General features: G+C 42.0%; 2 protein-coding genes across 5 annotated transcripts in view; one reads left to right on the top strand and one right to left on the bottom strand.

Annotated features, from left to right (window-relative positions):
- The window catches only part of LOC110530502 (GREB1-like protein), an 86494-nt gene extending 85473 nt beyond the window's left edge, over positions 1–1021 (bottom strand). For 2 of the 3 annotated variants that reach the window (XR_016482598.1, XM_090182563.1), the window contains exon 1: positions 461–1021. The gene's annotated coding sequence lies outside the window, so the exon portion shown is untranslated. The remainder of the gene's footprint in view (positions 1–460) is intronic. The other variant, XM_090182564.1, reaches the window with a different exon arrangement.
- Positions 1011–20760, top strand: part of LOC110530503 (rho-associated protein kinase 1) — a 69099-nt gene continuing 49349 nt past the window's right edge. For both annotated transcript variants that reach the window (XM_021613647.3, XM_021613646.3), the window contains exon 1: positions 1011–2697. In XM_021613647.3, the coding sequence (XP_021469322.2) occupies positions 2605–2697 (93 nt within the window). In that variant the 5' untranslated portion in view covers positions 1011–2604. The remainder of the gene's footprint in view (positions 2698–20760) is intronic.

The following is a 20760-nucleotide window of genomic DNA, read 5'->3' as shown; positions in this document are numbered from 1 at the left end:
ATTGTTCCAACGGTCATTGTGATACAACTTGTTAATCAGCTCCTCCCATGGGGTTTGACTAAAAGTTTGAGAACATCTCCCTCTGTCGGGAAAAATGCTCGGTTGCATAGGCCTACTCAAATGCAGGGTGGTAGATGACCTAGAGTTGAGATCGTTAGGCCAGTAACCCGAAAGCTTGTCACTGATGATTTGCCTTTGTAGGTGAATCTCTGTAATACTTCAAAGGAGTTTTAATTTATATTTCCACAAATAATCATTCCAGTAGGCCCATACAGCCATACTATTTAGTCTATAAACTGCAGTGTGTGCCTGAAAACACAACACGTCTAGGCTATAGCTTGTAAATAAATAAACAGTTAAATAGCCAACCGATTTTTCCTTTCAATGAAGAGTTAAAAAATATATTATGTAAAAAAAAATATTTAAAAAATACACGTAACTACAACAAACAAATACTTACTGATATGCTCTAGAGCTTTGGCGAATTCGATCGTGGACTTAAGGAAACAGCAGAGGGAGCGCCCCCCTATCCACATCGACGGGACGGCAGTGGAGCAGGTGGAAAGCTTCAAGTTCCTCTGCTTACACATCACTGACGATCTGAAATGATCGACCCACACAGACAGTGTTGTGAAGAAGGCTCCACAGCGCCTCTTCAATGTCAGGAGGCTGAATAAATTTGTCTGCCCAACGCATCAATCATCGGGGGAGGGCGATGAAACTACGGAAAGCCATTTATTTCCAATTGAGAAACAGCGAAGTGTGCGGAAGACCGTTGGGCAATGCGAACATGGGCGAGGGGACGTGAACGGCGCGGGACCAAAGTTGTAGAAAGTAGAACTTTATGCAAATACTCTGCGACATCGCGGTGCGCTTGCCATTCGAGGGTCACTATCGCTTCCAGTTCCTACTGGATTGGCTGTTGATGCAAGCTTGCACCCACAGGAGGGCGAAGTTGGTGTGGCGAAGAGGAGTACAATTGCTAGGCAAAACACCAATAGAATAATGAGACAGATATTTCACCGGATGTGTAAATGTGAAGCATCAGCTTGGCGTTTCCACTCACTACTAATATGGTAGTGAGTGTAGGAAGCCGTGGCCGGCAGTGGGAGTAGATGGAAGGATATTCATTTTGGCCAACATTCTGCTAATTTTCTCATCGATGAAACATTAGAGCTTAATACAGTTTTCTGGTCCCAAATCAGAAAAATGTATTTTGAAAAAATACATTGTCTTGAAGCAGTGCAAATGCAAATTGAGTTATTGCACACATGCACTTTACAGACTAGGCTTTCCATAACATAAATATGCAAATAATGCTAGAACGTGCCAATAGGATCTCGCTAGCTTGTGCTTGGCTCTGCCCACCTCCTTGCATGCTCCGCCCACTATGACTCATTTGAAACGATCTTGGTTTAGTTATTAAAAATCTTTGGTTAAAATGTATGGTAACTGCGTTTCCACATAACGTGATGGGGGCGATGACATTACAGAGCCCTATTCATTTTGAGTGCAATGGAGGGAAGTGAAGTGGACGGGGACAGTTCGGTGATTCAGGTATGGGCGAGGGAGCTCACCATACCTTCCAGACCCTACTGGATTGGCCGTTGATACGAAGCACTACATAGCCTACTTGCTAGCTTGCTCACGCCCAGTAAGGGCGAAGCTTGAGTGGCTATCCGAATTATCGTGTTATATGAAAATCCCCAGAAAGCAGTGGAACGCGACCTTTGTCATCATCACGATCGCGTGCTCAACAACACAGCCTGTGAACTCCTTGAACGCGCTTCCAGTGTGGCTCATGCGCAGTGCTTGACATTTCAAAGTTGCTTCTCCGGTGTTTGAACAGGAAGGCGGACATGTTGGTCAGGCAGTGGGAGAAAATCGGGCATAGTCTATTTAAAAAAACAAAAACAGATCAAAAGCCGATGTATCTATGTAGAACCAGTACGATTTTCGTCTGTATCGGTCAACATCAATGGCCGATGAACATGTGATATTTACTACGAAAGGACAGTAAATGAAATGTTTTAACAAGACCGTGGTTTAAACTGATCGAAATTTGGAAGCAAAGTTTTTTTCTTCTCGCCACTTCTACTTTGCAGCTGTCAGACTCATTTTACTTTTTTTTGCAAGGGTCTGGCACTGATGGACAGGCCTGGAGTAATGTGGCTAGTTTGCAACTCCGGATTTATATCGCCGGATTTAAAAAAAACTGTTTAATTTTTATAAATTGATTTTGGATGTATCGTTATCTTTTAAAGTCCTGCACAACTCCGCTGCTGCATCCTGTGGTCGCCGACTAATCTATCGTCGATGCAGTTATCTTATTTTGAATAGTTGAAGTTGTCTTCGTAATCTGAGCTGGTGAAACATTTTTCTCTTAAAATGTGGCTTTTGAATATCAAATGTGTCATCGTCTGTGAACAAACGAGAAGAAACACGTTTCTTTGATTCAAACTGCGGGTTCTACGGAATTGTAGCTAGCTAAACACTGACTGAGTTCACGCGAAGGGAAGAACATTGGGCTAGCTAACTAGCCCTATAGCTAGATAAATTCATTTTAATTGTAACACCGGCGTGGAACTCTACTTAACTGCAACAATGTCTGCTGGAGAAAGTTTGGAGGCTCGTTTTGAGAAAATCGATGCCATGTTGAAGGACCCGAAGTCGGAAATAAACACGGATTGCCTTTTGGTAAGTTACTGTTAGCTAGCCTGACAATGAACTTGGCTTGTTGGCTAATGCTAGCTAACTAACATACGCATGCTAGCTAAGTTTGTGGTTTGTTTAAATTAACGTACTATTTAATTTAACTAATCAACTTGCTAACTACCGTTGTTATTAACGGCAACTAGCTAACGTTATACGAATAACTAGCTGTATGTAGGCTATATTTGGTAGCCAGTTGACATCTTGAAGATTAGCTAACTACTTAACTAGTGGGTAGTTAACGTTTTGTTAACTAACGTTTTGTTAACTGGCTAGCAAGCTGAACAAGTGGCATCCAAAACAGCGATGATAAGTCATATAGCGTTACTCTAGTTAGCTAGGGCATCTATGCTAGCCAGAACATGACTAAATAATTATTAATCAACAGTTTAATGTCTCATTCTTGTTATAATTACAATTGTCTATTTTCAAACCATCAACACTGAAGTTGCTATTGTCCTGTTTGACCCTTAGGGTATTTTGCAGACTACATAGTAAGACAGAAAGGCAACGTTACACTGTATAATTTAGTTGTTTCCATTAAGATAGTCAGTCAATCATAGTGCATAGAACCAGAAAAGGAAATTAATGTCTCAAGGTGAAGTCGTAAACCTAAGTGCAACCTGCAGTGACACAAGTCACTGATATATTTGTTCATTAATTTATTTTCCATTTGAAGATTAAAGGGCCGACAGTGGAGCAAATGAGACAGGGTTCGGTGCTGCCTGCTTGATGGCCTCCTTTGTTGTATAATGGGCATTACTAGAGGACACTCTTTGTAGAGTATACACGAAAAGTATATATTTTGTTATATATCCTCTGAAGTGTAAGCTACAGTATGCATCAGGCCTGTTCTAACCTGCCATCCCAGCTGCATCAGTTAACCTGCTCTAGTCTGCCAACCCTGACGATTTCCTGTCTCTCACACACGACTCATCACTGACTCGTATCAGACTGCCACGTGCTAAACCTCAGAGAAATACCTTCACAGGCTCTACTGTATCAATGATGCAAATTTTAAAATGACTGAGGTTTGCTATTTATGTAGCCTATTCATACAGCATCTCATGCTAATACGGGCCTCTGTCTTAAGGTATTAATTGTGGGAGAGATGACAGTGACTGAGACAAAGCATGATTGAATTTCCCTTACACTGAAAATGGTGCCTCATTCACTGATGATAAAGGGAGCATTCAGATCATCCACTAACTGGGAGGAACGTTTTCCTGTAGCCCTACCCACCCCCACCTACCTTAGTTCACTGTTATTTTTATATGTAACAAACTCTGACTCTTAAACAAGATCAGTTGTTTAGTCTCCCTGACCTCCCTGCCTTGTCTGCCACAGAGAAAGGCAAGGCAATTCAACTCACCTAATGCACATGCTCCGGCTCTCCTCTGACTTTTAATGGCAAAAAGCTGTGTGGACTGTACCGCAGCGAAGGCCAAGGGCAGCTACACACAAGGGTGTTGTTCCTCTTTTCCTCCTAGTTGCAATCTCCTGATCAATGAATGGAAGCCTTTGCTTCAGCCCCCTCTCCACCACCATGCTACTCCACCCACAGCTTAATAAAATTCCATGCTAATCAAATAACCTCTTGTCTTTGACTGGCCTGGTGTCCCCTGTGTGTCCCAAAGCCATTATGTATGTGCGGCCTGCGCCTGGAAAGAGTCAGAGCTGCTTGCCCAGCCCCTGCTCTGAGGTAGCTAGATGGGTGTGTTCTCTAAATACCCATAAAACCAAAATTATGTTGAATGTAGACTCATGTTTCCGAAAGAGCCTTTCTTTGTATCGGGACATTTAACTCCTAAAGCAGTTTCCAACATGTTTGGCTGCTATGCTCTGGATAATCGGTTCTATCAAAATGCACAATGGAAGTGTTTTACTTAGGCTGCTATGGTTGTTGTATCTCTAATCTGATTTGACTTGGGGTTGCGTTGGTTTGCCATTAGCCTGGGTGGGGTCTGGGGTGCTAGTCTATCTGCTCTCTTGCCAACTCCTTATGGAACTGCCATGCCAAATGTTGCTAAGTGCTCAGCAAGACTAGCACCCAGGCTAGTTTGCCACTGCCTTGGCCAAAATAAGTTATGCAGTTGTTCTTTTGCCTGTTGTAGGCTGTTTTGCTGTGACATTTGGCCTGCATCCTCCACTCAGGGGTGGCCTATCACTCAGATGCTGTGTTCCAGCCCAGTCATTCTTATCTTCTCCCGAAGTAATTTCTCTTGGAGAGAGAGAGAGGGCCATATCTGTAACACTGCCCGCCCTGCATCGCTCAGCTCCAGGCAGGCTCCTGCTCCTGAGAGCCTCTGCACAACCAGAATTCTTGGCATTGTGAAGGGAAAGCTCACTGACATTAAAGGGGGCTGCTATTGTCTATGTAGTTAGCTATGTTTGTTTTTCCATAGGGCTTTTGATTGCTCACACAGGCTTAGTTTAGAAAAATTCTCTTGTCCAGGAAATCCTTGAATAGAAGCCTATTTCATTCATAATTGCTAGTTGGTCTCCTTGGGTTTGATCACATTTTTGTTAAATCCAAGTCTCGGGCTGGCAGAATGGGATGGCTGGATTAATCTGTTTGAACTTGCCTGATATGGACCTTTGTTTTGAGATGGAAAGACTTCCTGGCATAGCTCAGTCTTTGTTTATTTGACACTTGGCACATTTGGCTCCCTAGCCTAGATGTATTTTTGGCCTCTTCCTTGAGCTAAGACTGAGTCTATGAAATTTACTTTGTATGGGTGGATCACACATTTTGGTCACAAAATGTCTCATGAGTTTTAGGTATGTTTACTGGCGGTGGTCGTGCAATGGAAATCAAGAAAGTTGAGGCTATAGGTGTTTATTTTTTTTATTTTTTTTTATTTTACCTTTATTTAACTAGGCAAGTCAGTTAAGAACAAATTCTTATTTTCAATGACGGCCTAGGAACAGTGGGTTAACTGCCTGTTCAGGGGCAGAACGACAGATTTGAACTTGCAACACTCCGGTTACTAGTCCAACGCTCTAACCACTAGGCTACCCTATGATCAGTGCCCCCTCCCTGCACTGATAATTCAGGTGCTAACGTTCCTTGTGAATCTGGCTACTTGTTTAATAGATGGATGTTAACACCACAGTTATCTTAGCCCCCAAAGATGAACGGCATGCCGTTGTGGAGAAATATGGACGTATTGGTGGTAAAAGTTGAGTCCGCATTGCATCTGTGCACAGCTTTGTCAGAATGGTCCAGGCCAGTGCTGTGACTGTCAGTTGTAAACTCTAAACTGCACGCCTCAGCTATTCGCCTGCCTATTGGAACAACAATATGCCCAGCTATTCATTGCAACACATAACATTCCCCCTGAACTGACTGATCATGTGCAGGAATGCAGACTAAAATGATCCAGTCCCAGGCACTTTAATAAATGGGCAACCCAACCTCCTTCCGTGATTCATTTCCTTTAACGTCACTGCCTCCTGTGTTTTTTTTCTTTTTTCTATCCATTTAATCTTTTCCTCTTTACCATCATTCTTTTACTTTTAATCCCACTAACCAATGAATCTCCCCCTGCCTGCCCTGGCTGTGCTGTCTGTGTTCAGTAGAGCCAGTCAGTCAGCAGAGCTTGTCTGAATTGAGCTGCAGGTCAATGTTTAATAAGTTGGTTTATGCTTGCTAGGTTATCTCTGGGGTGAGGTCAGGAGTCCTGGCAAGGTAAGGCAGGCAGCCATGGCTGAGTTTAATTTGAGAATCCAGGGCTCAGTCAGTACTAAGAGACATGTGAGTGGTGCACCTCTCTCTGTTGGAATGACTCAATTATATTTTGACGTGGAAGCCTTTTTGACAGCCAGTACGACTCACTGGGGCCTCATAAGGAAATGGAATGCCCCGGTTCGCCATGCCTGGGTTCACTGTCATTGCCATTTATCCACGAATCTTGTTAGATATGCAGTCTTTCTAGGTAAGTGGGATTTCCTGTCTGTAGATATTATGAACTGTTACTCTTTTTTTTTTTCTGGCATTGAGGACAGTCTGACTCGGCTCTCTGATGGGTCTTGTTGATTGTCAGGCAGAGTTTTCCAAAGTTCTGGCCTACATCCCCATGACACTGTATGCAGGGAATTGTCCTAGCCATGCCCATTAGTTGGATTTTTCAGCCATCGACAATGCATTGCAGAAAAAAATGAAGTATGCAAAAAGCATGGCAGTTAGACATTTTTGTAAATGGGTCTAGTATTGCTTTAGTATGAGTTGCAGACAGAGAGCCGGCCATTGGCACTGTTCTGTGGTGTAGATGGATGGCTTTACTTACTTCCTAATCAGATTTTGCATTGTGAACTGACCATCTGTATTGCTCTTAATTTGGGAAATGGAAATGAGAAGTAAGGCTTCTCTGCCTGGCCTTGCCCACAGTGCCCATTGTTGGCCTTTTAGAGAAGGAAGATGTGGTTGACTCGCCATGGAAACTTAAACTCCAACTGAAATGTCTGGAAAGAGGTTGTCCTCCACTGGATTTTTCTACCCTTCAGTTTAATATAAATAATTGTTATGTTTTTTTTTTATGTAATTTTTTGGGGGGTGTAGTCATGCAATTATAAGTGTATTTTTCATTAATAGAGTGCTTTTTGTTATTTTATTTAATAATCCTATGGATGGATACTTGTCACTCTCCTGCCGGCTGCATTAGCAGAAAGCTGTAAAAAGGCTGTGAGTTAGAAGGCTGCAATACAGGCCTCTCATCTCCATTTTCTTTTGCTATTTCCCCTAGACTGCCATATGATTGTTTGAGGTTTGATTTTCATCAGTGTGTGAAGTGAGGCATACTGAAGCCCAGGAGTTCCCGAACTTGTTCACTCAGGGTCCCCCTTCCAGCATTGAGGAACATCCCATGCACCTTCTTTGCATGCGCCAGAACTATTTCTATTGGCTCAAGCACTGTTCACATCCTTGTTGTTGGAGAGAATTTTGCACATTTAAGGCTTAATTCCTGCAATTCTACACATTTTGTCATGGGATGCAAAGAACATATTGCAGTTTTAAAGCATATTTTCTTGTAATTTTATACATGTTGCCATGTTTAATGTGTTTGTGTGATATTTGAGTGAGGATAAAATAATATATATATTGCAACTTTCAAGAGTAAGTTTAAAGCCTGACGGAGTTCCTTAAATAGTAAAAAAAAAACATGGGACGGGCTGGGCGTTTTTTGCGATATACCGGTATTGATGCACAAACCGATTTGGGTTTTTACTTTACCTTCTATAACGGTATTTGAATGTTTGGTTTGTTAAATGTGATACGCAGTGTGTACCATCCATTTTTATAGTTCGCAACTTGAGTCATCTCTCCAATCTCACCACACTCTCTCCACGCCGCTTTCCACACAAACCTATCCCGTCTCCTGTCACTCAAGGAACGCATTCGTTGCCACGAGACACTTGCGTTCAGTCTGCATGGACAATGTTGAGGACAATGATGCAGTTGTCACTGCTTCTTAATATAAATCTAGCATTCTATAATTACACTATTAGCTTGTGTTCCTTACATCTGAAAACAGACGTGACAGACGTGACAGAGTCTGGAGATGCCGTGGAGAACATTCTGCTGCCTGCAACATCCTCCAGCATGACCGGTTTGGCGGTGGGTCAGTCATGGTGTGGGGTGGCATTTCTTTGGGGGGCCGCACAGCCCTCCATGTGCTCGCCAGAGGTAGCCTGACTGCCATTAGGTACCGAGATGAGATCCTCAGACCCCTTGTGAGACCATATCCTGGTGTGGTTGGCCCTGGGTTCCTCCTAATGCAAGACAATGCTAGACCTCATGTTGCTGGAGTGTGTCAGCAGTTCCTGCAAGAGGAAGGCATTGATGCTATGGACTGGCCTGCCCGTTCCCCAGACCTGAATCCAATTGAGCACATCTGGGACATCATGTCTCGCTCCATCCACCAACGCCACGTTGCACCACAGACTGTCCAGGAGTTGGCGGATGCTTTAGTCCAGGTCTGGGAGGAGATCCGTCAGGAGACCATCCGCCACCTCATCAGGAGCATGCCCAGGCGTTGTAGGGAGGTCATGCAGGCACGTGGAGGCCACACACACTACTGAGCCTCATTTTGACTTGTTTTAAGGATATTACATCAAAGTTGGAACAGCCTGTAGTGTGGTTTTCCACTTTTAATTTTGAGTGTGACTCCAAATCCAGACCTCCATGGGTTGATAAATTTGAATTCCATTGATCATTTTTGTGTGATTTTGTTGTCAGCACATTCAACTATGTAAAGAAAAAAGTATTTAATAAGAATATTTCATTCATTCAGGTCTAGGCTGTGTTATATAATATTTGAGCCCTGGATTTCTCAAGGCAAATTCAGGATTCCTGACCTCACCCCAGAGAGAACCTAGAGGAACCATAGGTCAAATGAACTGTTGGTGTCATCACTTTTAGCTGGTTATGATAACATTGTTGCACTGATGCATTGCAAGTAGTTGCACAGGACAGACAGAGATGAGCACAATGAAAAAGACCCGACGGAATTGACAACTATTAGAAAAATGGAAATCACTTGCAAAACCACTTGAGTAACAAGGCAATGTTGACAAACTGTAAAAGATGCGCAGGCTAAACAGCGTTGTTGAATTCTACGTTTAAATAAGAGTTAATATGTAGCCTATTTGCTGTTGTCAGTATGACAAACACACCTTTATTAATACGCAGCGTGCAGTAGGCAAGGATGCGTTCATCAGTTGATTGACAGGTTTAGGACTATAGAACGATGAATAAGCTTTCCTCTAGAATGGATGCTCACAAACGTTTTATAGTTAAACTATAGACTACAGTTTTATATATATATTTTTTGACTTTTAGGGTCTGTAAACTGACATTTAAATAATTTACCGCTGCAAATTTACCACTGTGCACTGCAGTAGGGGAGTAAAGTGGAGGTTTGGCTGTGTCCATAGCAAGGTTTGAAAATGAGGGGGATAGGCTTGGCTAGTCATTAGAGCTATATTAAGGCTATAGGCTACAGATGGCTCTGGCTATTGAGCTAGGCCTGCTTTCTACGAGCCATATAGGCATAGTCTATTAATTAATTAGCCCTAGCCTAGTACAGGATTTCTGTTTTTACTTGGCTGAATGCATCAAGCAACAATGCCATGCGTAAAAACTAAAATACATTTTCCCCAGGTCAGTGGAGACCAGCGGGACCTCCGGAACCAGCCAGTCCAGAGAGCGGTTCTGAAAATGTCTATCAGCAAAAAAATAAACATCCTCTCACTGTCAACTGCGTTTATTTTCAGCAAACTTAACAAGATTCAACAACTGAGACATAAACTGAACAAGTTGCAGACATGTGACTAACAGAAATTGAATAATGTGTTCCTGAACAAAGGGGTGTCAAAATCAAAAGTAAAGTCAGTATCTGGTGTGGCCACCAGCTGCATTAAGTACTGCAGTGCATCTCCTCCTCATGGACTGCACCAGATTTGCCAGTTCTTGCTGTGAAATGTTAACCCACTCTTCCACCAAGGCACCTGCAAGTTCCCGGACATTTCTGGGGAGAATGGCCCTAGCCCTCACCCTCCGATCCAACAGGTCCCAGACGTGCTCAATGGGATTGAGATCCGGGCTCTTCGCTGGCCATAGCAGAAGACTGACATTCCCGCCTTGCAGGAAATCATGCACAGAACGAGCAGTATGGCTGGTGGCATTGTCATGCTGGAGGGTCATGTCAGGATGAGCCTGCAGGAAGGGTACCACATGAGGGAGGAGGATGTCTTCCCTGTAACGCACAGCGTTGAGATTGCCTGCAATGACAACAAGCTCAGTCCGATGATGCTGTGACGGATCCCGTACCAGAGTACATGCCTTGGTGTGACGCTCATTCCTTCAACGATTAACACGAATCCGACCATCACCCCTGGTGAGACAAAACCGCGACTCGTCAGTGAAGTACATTTTTTGCCAGTACTGTCTGGTCCAGCGACTGTGGGTTTATGCCCATAGGCGACGTTGTTGCCGGTGATGTCTGGTGAGGACCTGCCTTACAACAGGCCTACAAGCTCTCAGTCCAGCGCCTCTCAGCCTATTGCGGACAGTCTGTGCAATGATGGAGGGATTGTGCATTCCTGGTGTAACTCGAGCAGTTGTTGTTGCCATCCTGTACCTGTCCCGCAGGCATGATGTTGGGATGTACCGATCCTGTGCAGGTGTTACACGTGGTCTTCCACTGTGAGGACAATCAGCTGCCTGTCCTGTCTCCCTGTACCGCTGTCTTAGGCTTCTCACAGTACAGACATTACAATTTATTGCCCTGTCACATCTGCAGTCCTCATGCCTCCTTGCAGCATGCCTAAGGCATGTTCACGCAGATGAGCAGGGACCCTGGGCATCTTTCTTTTGGTGTTTTCCAGAGTCAGTAGAAAGGCCTCTTTATAGTGTCCAAAGTTTTCATAACTGTGACCTTAATTGCCTACTGTCTGTAAGCTGTTAGTGTCTTGTTGACCGTTCCACAGGTGCATGTTCATTAATTGTTTATGGTTCATTGAACAAGCATGGGAAACAGTGTTTAAACCCTTAAAAATTAAGATCTTTCGACGTTATTTGGATTTTTATGAATTATCTTTGAAAGACAGGGTCCTGAAAAAAGGACATTTCTTTTTTTATACTGAGTTTAGAATGAATTTGATTAGTCTAATTTCTGTTTCAGCGCGCAATTTTCCAAATTGCTTTAATGCGTGTTGATTTTTTTTTCTTCTTGTCTGTCACTCCTGTGCTGTGCACATTCCCACTCTCACACCGACACCAAGCCCCTCCCCCTGCCACTCACAACAAAGATGAAAGATCATCTTCCTATTTGACAACAAGCAGTTTTATCTTGCCATTTGCATTTCAGGTATTTACTGTAATAGAGGAGAACTTAACCATTGTAATGATATCCTTTTTATGTCACAACTCCTAAAAATGTACAACTGAGCAGACCCTACTAAGACGGGAGTTAATGAACGTGTGGGAAATTAATGCACAGTTTCTGCCACACACGGCATTGCAGTACCACTATCATAATTTTAGCCAAAGACTGGTGCTAGCGGGTCTAGTCTGTTTTCTTCATGTGCAATGAGCATAATAATACACATTAACTTGTGCAGTGTTTTCAGAAAGTATTCACACCTGTAGAATTTTTCCACATTTTGTTGTGTAGTGGTCAAAATATGAAATTTACATTTTTGTCACTGATCTACACAAAAGTTAAGTGAAGGTAACATTTTTTACTTTTTTACAAATTCTTAAATTTAAGCTGAAACATCTTGGATCAATAATAATAAAACCCCATTGTTATGGCAAGCCTAAATAAGTTCAGGAGTAAACATTTGCTTAACAAGTCACATAATAAGTATTATGGATAGTAGTGTTTAACATGACTTTTGAATGACTACCTTATCTCTGTACCCCAACACATTATCTGTAAGGTCACTCAGTCGAGCAGTGAATTTCAAACACAGATTCAACCACAAAAACCAGGGAGGTTTTCCAATGCCTTGCAAAGGGCACCTATTGGTAGATGAAAATAAAAAAAGCCGACATTGAATATCCCTCAGAATGGTGAAGTTATTCATTTCACTCTGGATGGTGTATCAATACACGCAGTCACTACAGATATACAAGGGTCCTCCTATCTCAGTTGCTAGAGAGGAAGGAAACCACTCAGGGATTTCACCATGAAGCCAACCGTCAGAGTTGAATTGCTGTGATGGGAGAACTGAGGATGGAGTTACTCCACAATACTAACCTAAATGACAGGGTGAAAAGGAGGAAGCATGTACAGAATAAACATTTCCCAAACATACATCCTGTTTGCAACAAGGCACTAAAGTAAAACTGCAACAAATGTGGCAAAGTAATGAACTTTGTCCTCAATACAAAGTGTTATGTTTGTGGCAAATTCAACATAATACGTCACTGAGTGCTACTCTTCATATTTAAAGGAATGGTGGTGGCTGCATCATGTTATGGGTATGCTTTTCATCTGCAGGGACAAGGGATTTTTTTTTTTTTTTTTTATAGAATAAGAAGAAACGTAACAGAGCTAAGCACAGGCAAAATCCTAGAAGAATACCTGGTTTCATCTGTTTTCCAGCAGACACTGGGAGACATTCACCTTTCAGCAGGACAATAACCTAAAACACAAATATACACTGGAGTTGCTTACCAAGATGCCATTGGCCTAGTTACAGTTTTACCTGAAAGCAGCTTGAAACTCTATTGCAAGACTTGAAAATGGTTGTCTAGCAATGATCAACAACGAACTTGAGAGCTTGAAGAATTATTTTTAAGAATAAAGTGCAAATATTGTTCTATCCAGGTGTGCAAAACTCTTAGAGATTAAGCCAGAAAGACTCACAGCTGTAATTCTGTGATTCTAACATGTATTGGCTCAGGGTTGTGAATACTTGCGTTAATTAGATATCTGTATTTCGTTCTCAATAAATTAGCACATTTTTCTATAAACATGTTTTTACTGTCGTTGAAGGGTATTGTGTAGATAGGTGAGAACAAACATTTAGTCCATTTTGAATTCAGGCTGTATCAACAAAATGTGGAATAAGTCAAGGGGTATGAATACTTTTTGAAGGCACTGTGTATATAAGGAATTGGCAACACGTTCTCATTCTGAGAAATAAGCTTCTTATCCAGATAGGCTACTCATTTTGACATCTTAACAAAGTGAACAGGCTGTGTTGTGAAAACAGTTGGAGATTGACAGGAGTGTGCATTCATAACAGTTCACTAGTTAATTGTAAGGTTGCAAGATTTGATCCCCCGAGCTGACAAGGTGACAATCTGTCGTTCTGCCCCTGAACGAGGCAATTAACCCACCATTCCTAGGTCGTCATTGAAAATAAGAATGTGTTCTTAGCTGACTTGCCTAGTTATATAAAGATTAACTAAAGGTGTAATAAAAAAATAAATAATACAAATTGGTGTCCAAAAATACAGATTTCCGATTGTTATGAAAACTTTAAATCGGCCCTAATTAATCGGCCATTCCAATTAATCGGTTGACCTCTAGTTTAGATTGTACAATCATTTTCTATACTTGCTTGTTTTTTCACAAAGATATTACACACATTTTAGCAACCAGGAAATGGCAGAGCTAGATCAGTGATTTATTGCACAAAAAAAAGCAGGTTCAACTATTTTGATAAAATAATTAAATTATTAGTGGGTCTTATGGTTGAGGGCTTATATTTAGCCTAGGTATAATTAGATTATTAATGACTGTTTGAAATGCAGTGTATTGACCTTTAATTGTGCAACAAAGCTTATTTAGAGTTGTTATATATTCTTTACGAAGAGGTAGTGAATCTCCCATACATAAAAAATAATCTTGATTATTTTATTTTTTGGCCATGTCACCCAGCCCTTGATCCTAAATTGTTTTGCTTCTTTGCTCAACTCTCTACTGAGCTGACATACAGAATTGCTTGTTTTAAGATGGTCACGTATTGCAGAATCATTAACCTATACTTTTAACTTGACACTTGTTCCTGAGGTTATCCCTAAGATCTGGAAATCGTCACAAGTCCCCCCCCCCCCCCCCCCCCCATCTAGCCTTGGCAAAGTTTTAGAGTCCCTGGCCAACTCAGCATAGAACTTCTCATTACATTCTTAATGAGCACCAATCTGGTTTTAGACCTGGACGTAGCACTGTTTCAGCAGCTACGCTTGTCTTCGATGATGTGCTATATTGTTTAGACCATAAAAATCATTGTGCTGCCTTGTTTACTGACGAAGGCATTTGATCGATTTAATCGGGATGGCCAATTAATTAGGGCCAATTTCAAGTTTTCATAACAATCGGAAATCGATATTTTTGGACACCGATTTAGCCGATTAAAAAAAAAAAAATTTTTTTTAAATGTATTTTATTTTATACATCTTTATTTAACTAGACAAGTCAGTTAAGAACACATTCTTATTTTCAATGACGGCCTAGGAACGATGGGTCAACTGCCTCGTTCAGGGGTGTCCTGCGTTGCATATAATTGATGTGGTTCGTATCGTTGCTCCAATGTGTACCTAACCTTAAACATCAATGCCTTTCTTAAAATCAATACACAGAAGTATATATTTTTAAACCTGCATATTTAGCTAAAATAAATCCAGGTTAGCAGGCAATATTAACCAGGTGAAATTGTGTCACTTCTCTTACGTTTATTGCACGCAGAGTCAGGGTATATGCAACAGTTTGGGCCGCCTAATTTGCCAGAATGTTACGTAATTATGACATAACATTGAAGGTTGTGCAATGTAACAGGAATATTTAGACTTATAGACGCCACCCTTTAGATAAAATATGGAACGGTTCCGTATTTCACTGAAAGAGTGAACGTCTTGTTTTCGAGATGATAGTTTCTGGATTTTACCATATTAATGACCTAAGGCTCATATTTCTGTGTGTTATCATGTTATAACTAAGTCTATGATTTGATAGAGCAGTCTGAATGAGCGATGGTAGGTAGCAGCAGGCTCGTAAGCATTCATTCAAACAGCACTTTTGTGCGTTTTCCAGCAGCTGTTTATGACTTCAAGCCTATCAACTCAAGATTAGGCTGGTGTAACCGATGTGAAATGGCTAGCTAGTTAGCGGGTGCGCGCTAATAGCGTTTCAAACGTCACTCGCTCTGAGACTTGGAGTAGTGGTAACGCTGCTTCGAGGGTGGCTGTTGTCGGTGTTCCTGGTTCGAGCCCAGGTAGGAGCGAGGAGAGGGGCGGAAGCTATACTGTTACACTGGCAATACTAAAGTGCCTATAAGAACATCCACTAGTCAAAGGTTAATTAAATACAAATGGTATAGAGAAATAGTCCTAGAATTCCTATAATAACTACAACTTAAAACTTCTTGGAACTTAAACGTTAGCTTTCTTACATGGCACATATGCCTAGATCAGGCATCTTGCAATTTGTTCAACTATTAACGGACTGCCAAGCAGCACGCGCAGAGAAGCACACGACTTAACTCTACAAAGTTGAGTGAAGTTTTCCCAGTTAATTAACACTATACAACATTTCCCTTTGCTGTGAGAATTGTGATCAAAGCAACGCAATACTAACAGCTTTCAATGCAATATACCGAAACAAAACGAACTATGCATGATTTAGTATGCAAAACGAACTATGCAAGAGATTGTTGTCGGCAGAATGCATCCGAATAGCAATCTATTGCATTGACAGGCAGGACTCAGTACTCTACACAGACCGGTACGCCAAAACCAATCAGAGCTGCAGTACGCCTTTTGGTCCATTGCCATATATGGATTTATGCCATTCACTTTGTACTGGACTGTTTTACAACATGAGCGTCGTCATTTATTATGAACAGCTTTTTTGATAAAAGCAAGAACTGCATGTAGCCATGTGCACATCTGTTCATATTCTTTGCTAGTGAGTTATTAGCCCAGTTATAGCCCATTTGTAGTTAGCAACGTGGGAGTGATTGCTTCCTACAAGAGCACAAAATGTGTACATTTCTAGACATCTTTAAAAATGTAGTCAGGTAAAGTTTTTTTCCCTTGTGTTAAAGGGGTTGTATTTTGAGACAGGCTTGAATAAGCTAAGTAGCCAAAAAGCAAGAGTTTTTAGCATAATTTCTGACTCTCTTTAATAATGGTATGGGAATAATAATAATTTTATTTTGTAAAGTGGTTTCTTCGATCAAACACAACCTTTTCAGTCACCACCTTGTCTGAAGGATAAGTGAATCCTGGATCCACCTTCTGGATATCATCCAGTTTGAGGTAATAGCTGTTCTGAATATATATATATTTTTTTAACTTCTTATGGATCATTGGGAAGCTAGTGTCCCACTTCGTCAACATCCGGTGAAATTGCAGAGCGCGGAATTGGAATGACAAAAATCGTAATATTAAACATTCATGAAGATACAAGTGTGATACATCATTTAAAAGTGTAACCTCTTGTTAATCCAGCTGCTCTGTCAGATTTCAAGAAGGCTTTACGGCGAAAGCACACCATGCCATTATCTGAGGACAGCGCCCCCACACAAAAGCATTACATACATTTTCCAACCAAGCAGAGGTAACGTTAAAATAAATCGCATACCTTTGAAGATCTTCATCTGGTTGCAATCACAAGGGTCCCAGCTGCATAACAAATGGTCCTTTTGTTCGATAAAGTCCTTCTTTATATCTCAAAAAATATGTTTCATTGGCGTGCTTGACTCCGTAATCCACCGGTTTCCCTCGTTCAAAATGCATACAAATGAATTCCGTAAGTTACCAATAAACTTCTTCCGAACATATCAAACAACGTTCCTAATCAATTCTCAGGTACCCTAATATGTAAATAAATGATAAAGGTTACAATGGAGGATACCGGAGACCATTACCGGAGATAAATAACGAAGTGCACTCCCTCACCGGAACTCGCAACAAACACTACAGCCAAAATGGGAGACATTTAGAAAAAGTACAAATTCTAGCTCATTTAAAAAATAAATAAAAGCCTGAAACTCTTTCTAAAGACTGACATATAGTGGAAACCCTAGGAACTGCAACCTGGGAGGTCTTCCTTTTATATTCCCATTCCCAGCCATTGTAATCACTGGTGAGCTGAAAAAAAAGAAATTCTGGATGGATTGTCATCGGGTTTTTGCCTGCCATATCAGTTGTGTTATACTCAGACATTATTTTAACAGTTTTGGAAACTTTAGTGTTTTCTTTCCAATAATACTATGCATATCCTAGCTTCTGGGCCTGAGAAACAGGCAGTTTACTTTGGGCACCTCATTCATCCAAACTTCTGAATACTACCCCCTAGCCTGAAGAAGTTAATTAATGAGTGACGCAAAGGATATAATGCTGGGGGAGCAGATCAGGGTGCCTTGTGAGAATTTGTTGGCGAGTGGGTAACCCTCCTTTACCTGCCGTTCTATTGGCCAACGTGCACTCACTGGAGAGAACTGGATGAGCTCCGTTCGAGACTATCCTACCAACGGGGCATTAAACTATAATATCTTATGTTTCACTGAGTCGTGACTGAACTACGACACATAACATACAGTTGGCTGGGTTTTCCGTGCATTGGCAGGACAGAACAGCTATGTCCGTTAAGACGAGGGGTGGGGGGGGGGGGGGGTGGGGGGGGGGTCTGTCTACTTGTCAATAACAGCTGGTGCGCAATGTCTAATATTAAGGTAGTCTTGAGGTATTGTTCGTCTAAGGTAGAGTACATCATGATGAGCTGTAGACCACACTACCAAAAGTCCTTATCTATAATTTTCGTAGCTGTCTATTTACCACCACAAACCGACGCTGGCAGTCAGACTGCACTCAACGAGCTGTATACAAACAAGAAAATGCTCATCCAGAAGCCGCGGGACTAGTAACCCTTAAATACCACTTTACCGTATGTCTACCTGCATGTCACATGTGCAACCAGAGGAGAAACAAACTCTAGACCACCTTTACTCCACACACAGAGACGCATATCTGCCAATCTGACTAATAATTCTATCCTTATTCCTGCATACAAGCATAAACCAAAGCGGGGAGTACCATTGACTCGCTCAATACAGAAGTGGTCGGATGAAGTGGATGCTACAGGACTGTTTTCCTAGCAGAGACTGGAGTATGTTCTGGGATTCATCCAGTGGCATTGAGGAGTATACCACCTCAGTCATTGGCTTCATCAAGTGCAAGTGCATGGATTACATCGTCCCAACAGTGACCGTACGTACATATCCCAACCAGAAGCCAAGGAATACAGAGAACATCCGCTCCAAGCTTAAGGCTATAGCTGCCGCGTTCAAGGAGTGGGACGCTAATTCGAACGCTTATAAGAACTCCTATTTTATTTTTTTACCTTTTTATTTAACTAGGCAAGTCAGTTAAGAACTAATTCTTATTGACAATGATGGCCAAGGAACAGTTGGTTAACTGCCTTGTTCAGGGGCAGAACAACAGATTTTTATGTTGTCAGCTCGGGATTCGATCTAGCAACCTTTTGGTTATTGGCCCAATGCTCTAACCACTAGGCTACCTGCTGCTCAAAACAGTTGATGCTATGCCCTCAGATGAACCATCAAACAGGTAACAACGCATCAATACAGGACTAAGATTGAATACAACTACACAGCTCTGACGCTTGTCGGATGTGGCAAGGCTAAATGCCTTTTTATGCTCGCATCGAGGCAAGCAACACCGAAACATGCATGAGAGCACCAGCTGTTCCAGATGACTGTGTGATCACGCTCTCCGTAGCCAATGTGAGCAAGACCTTTTAAACAGGTCAACATCCACAAGACCGCGGACGGATTACCAGGATGTGTACTCAGAGTATGCGCGGATCAACTGGGAAGTATCTTGACTGACATTTTCAACCTCTTCCTGAATTAGTCTAATCCCATGTTTCAAGCAGACCACCATAGTCCCTGTGCCCAAGAAAGCGAAGCTAAATGATTTACAGATTCGTAGCACTCAGGTTGGTAGCCATGAAGTGCTTTGAATGGGTGGTCATGGCGGACAACCGCATCCTCCCGGATACCCTGGACCCACTCCAATTCGCATACCGCCCCAACAGATGTCTCAATCGCACTCCACACTGCCCTTTCCCACCTGGACAAAAGGAACACCTTTGTGAGAATGCTGTTCATTGACTACAGCTCAGCGTTCAACACCATAGTGTCCACTAAGCTAAGGACCCTGGGACTAAACACCTCCCTCTGCAACTGGATCCAGGACTTCCTGACGGGCCACTGCCAGGTGGTAAGGGTTGGCAACAACAATCTGCCACAATGATCCTCAACAGTGGGGCCCCTCAGGGGTGTGTTTTTAGTCCCCTCCTGTACTCCCTGTTCACCCACAACTGCGTGGCCAAAAACGACTCAAACACCATCATTAAGGTTGCTGACGACACAACAGTGCTAGGCCTGATCACTGACAATGATTAGACAGCCTATAGGGAGAAGGTCGGAGAACTGGCAGTGTGGTGCCAGGACAACAACTTCTCCCTCAATGTGAGCAAGACAAAGGAGCTGATCGTGGACTACAGGAAAAGGCGGGCCGCACAGGCCCCCATTAACATCAACAGGGCTGTTGTGGAGTGGGTTGAGAGCTTCAAGTTCCTTGGTGTCCACATCAAACAAACTATCATGGTCCAAATACACCAACATAGTTGTGAAGAGGGCATGACAAAGCCTATTCCTCCTCAGGAGATTGAAAGACAGCATGGATCCTCAAAAAGTACTACAGCTGCACCATCGAGAGCATCACTGCCTGGTATGGCAACGGCTCGGTCTCCAATCGACAGGCGCCACAGAGGGTAGTGCGTACAGCCCAGTTTTGTGGTTCCTCCTTTAAATGTTGTGTAATTTTTTTCTGTTAATGCAAGTTAGTGCTAGTTTGACCACCGGAGAAGCATTTGATTTTCTTCTATATTGGCATTACCTGAGAATTTAAAACCTTTTTTTTGTAATAATGTGGGATATGGGATTTATGATATTTACCTTAATTAATTGGATTAGTATTATGTTATTTATTTTCCGAGAAACTAAACCCTCAGTGTTTCCGATAGAATGGGAAATATGGCGTTTACAACGTGACGGTCGGGAGTAGGCTACAGCATAAGAGGATTGGAGGATAAAAAAAGAAATTGCCTTCATTTTACAGCTTTTGTTCCAATATTTCTGTAAATCAGTGATACTTATTCCCATTGTAATTAGTAATGGATCGATCCTTAACTAAATCAACATCTGCATTTTAAAGAGTATTTTTGTCATTTTATTAACGAACGCATGAAGAAATGCTGTACTGTACAGTTTGTTTTTACATTTGGATAATAAGCATAGATATAAGCCACTTGCATTTGTTTAGTAGGCTACTGTGCAGTCTGACATGTAAACATAGCCTACAATACATACTGTAGTAAACATGGGAAAGTGTGTAATTCCTCACATAAGGGAGAGCAGGGTATGTCTCTACTAGAGAATGCGGGAGACCAGGGTTCAATTCCTGGATGGGGAGGAAGGAGTAGGCTGTCCTTGTAAATAATT

Source organism: Oncorhynchus mykiss, chromosome 8 (assembly GCF_057628025.1).
Source record: "Oncorhynchus mykiss isolate SJ-2025 chromosome 8, ASM5762802v1, whole genome shotgun sequence".
Taxonomy (NCBI): Eukaryota; Metazoa; Chordata; class Actinopteri; order Salmoniformes; family Salmonidae; genus Oncorhynchus; species Oncorhynchus mykiss.
This window is presented reverse-complemented; position numbering and strand designations above follow the sequence as displayed.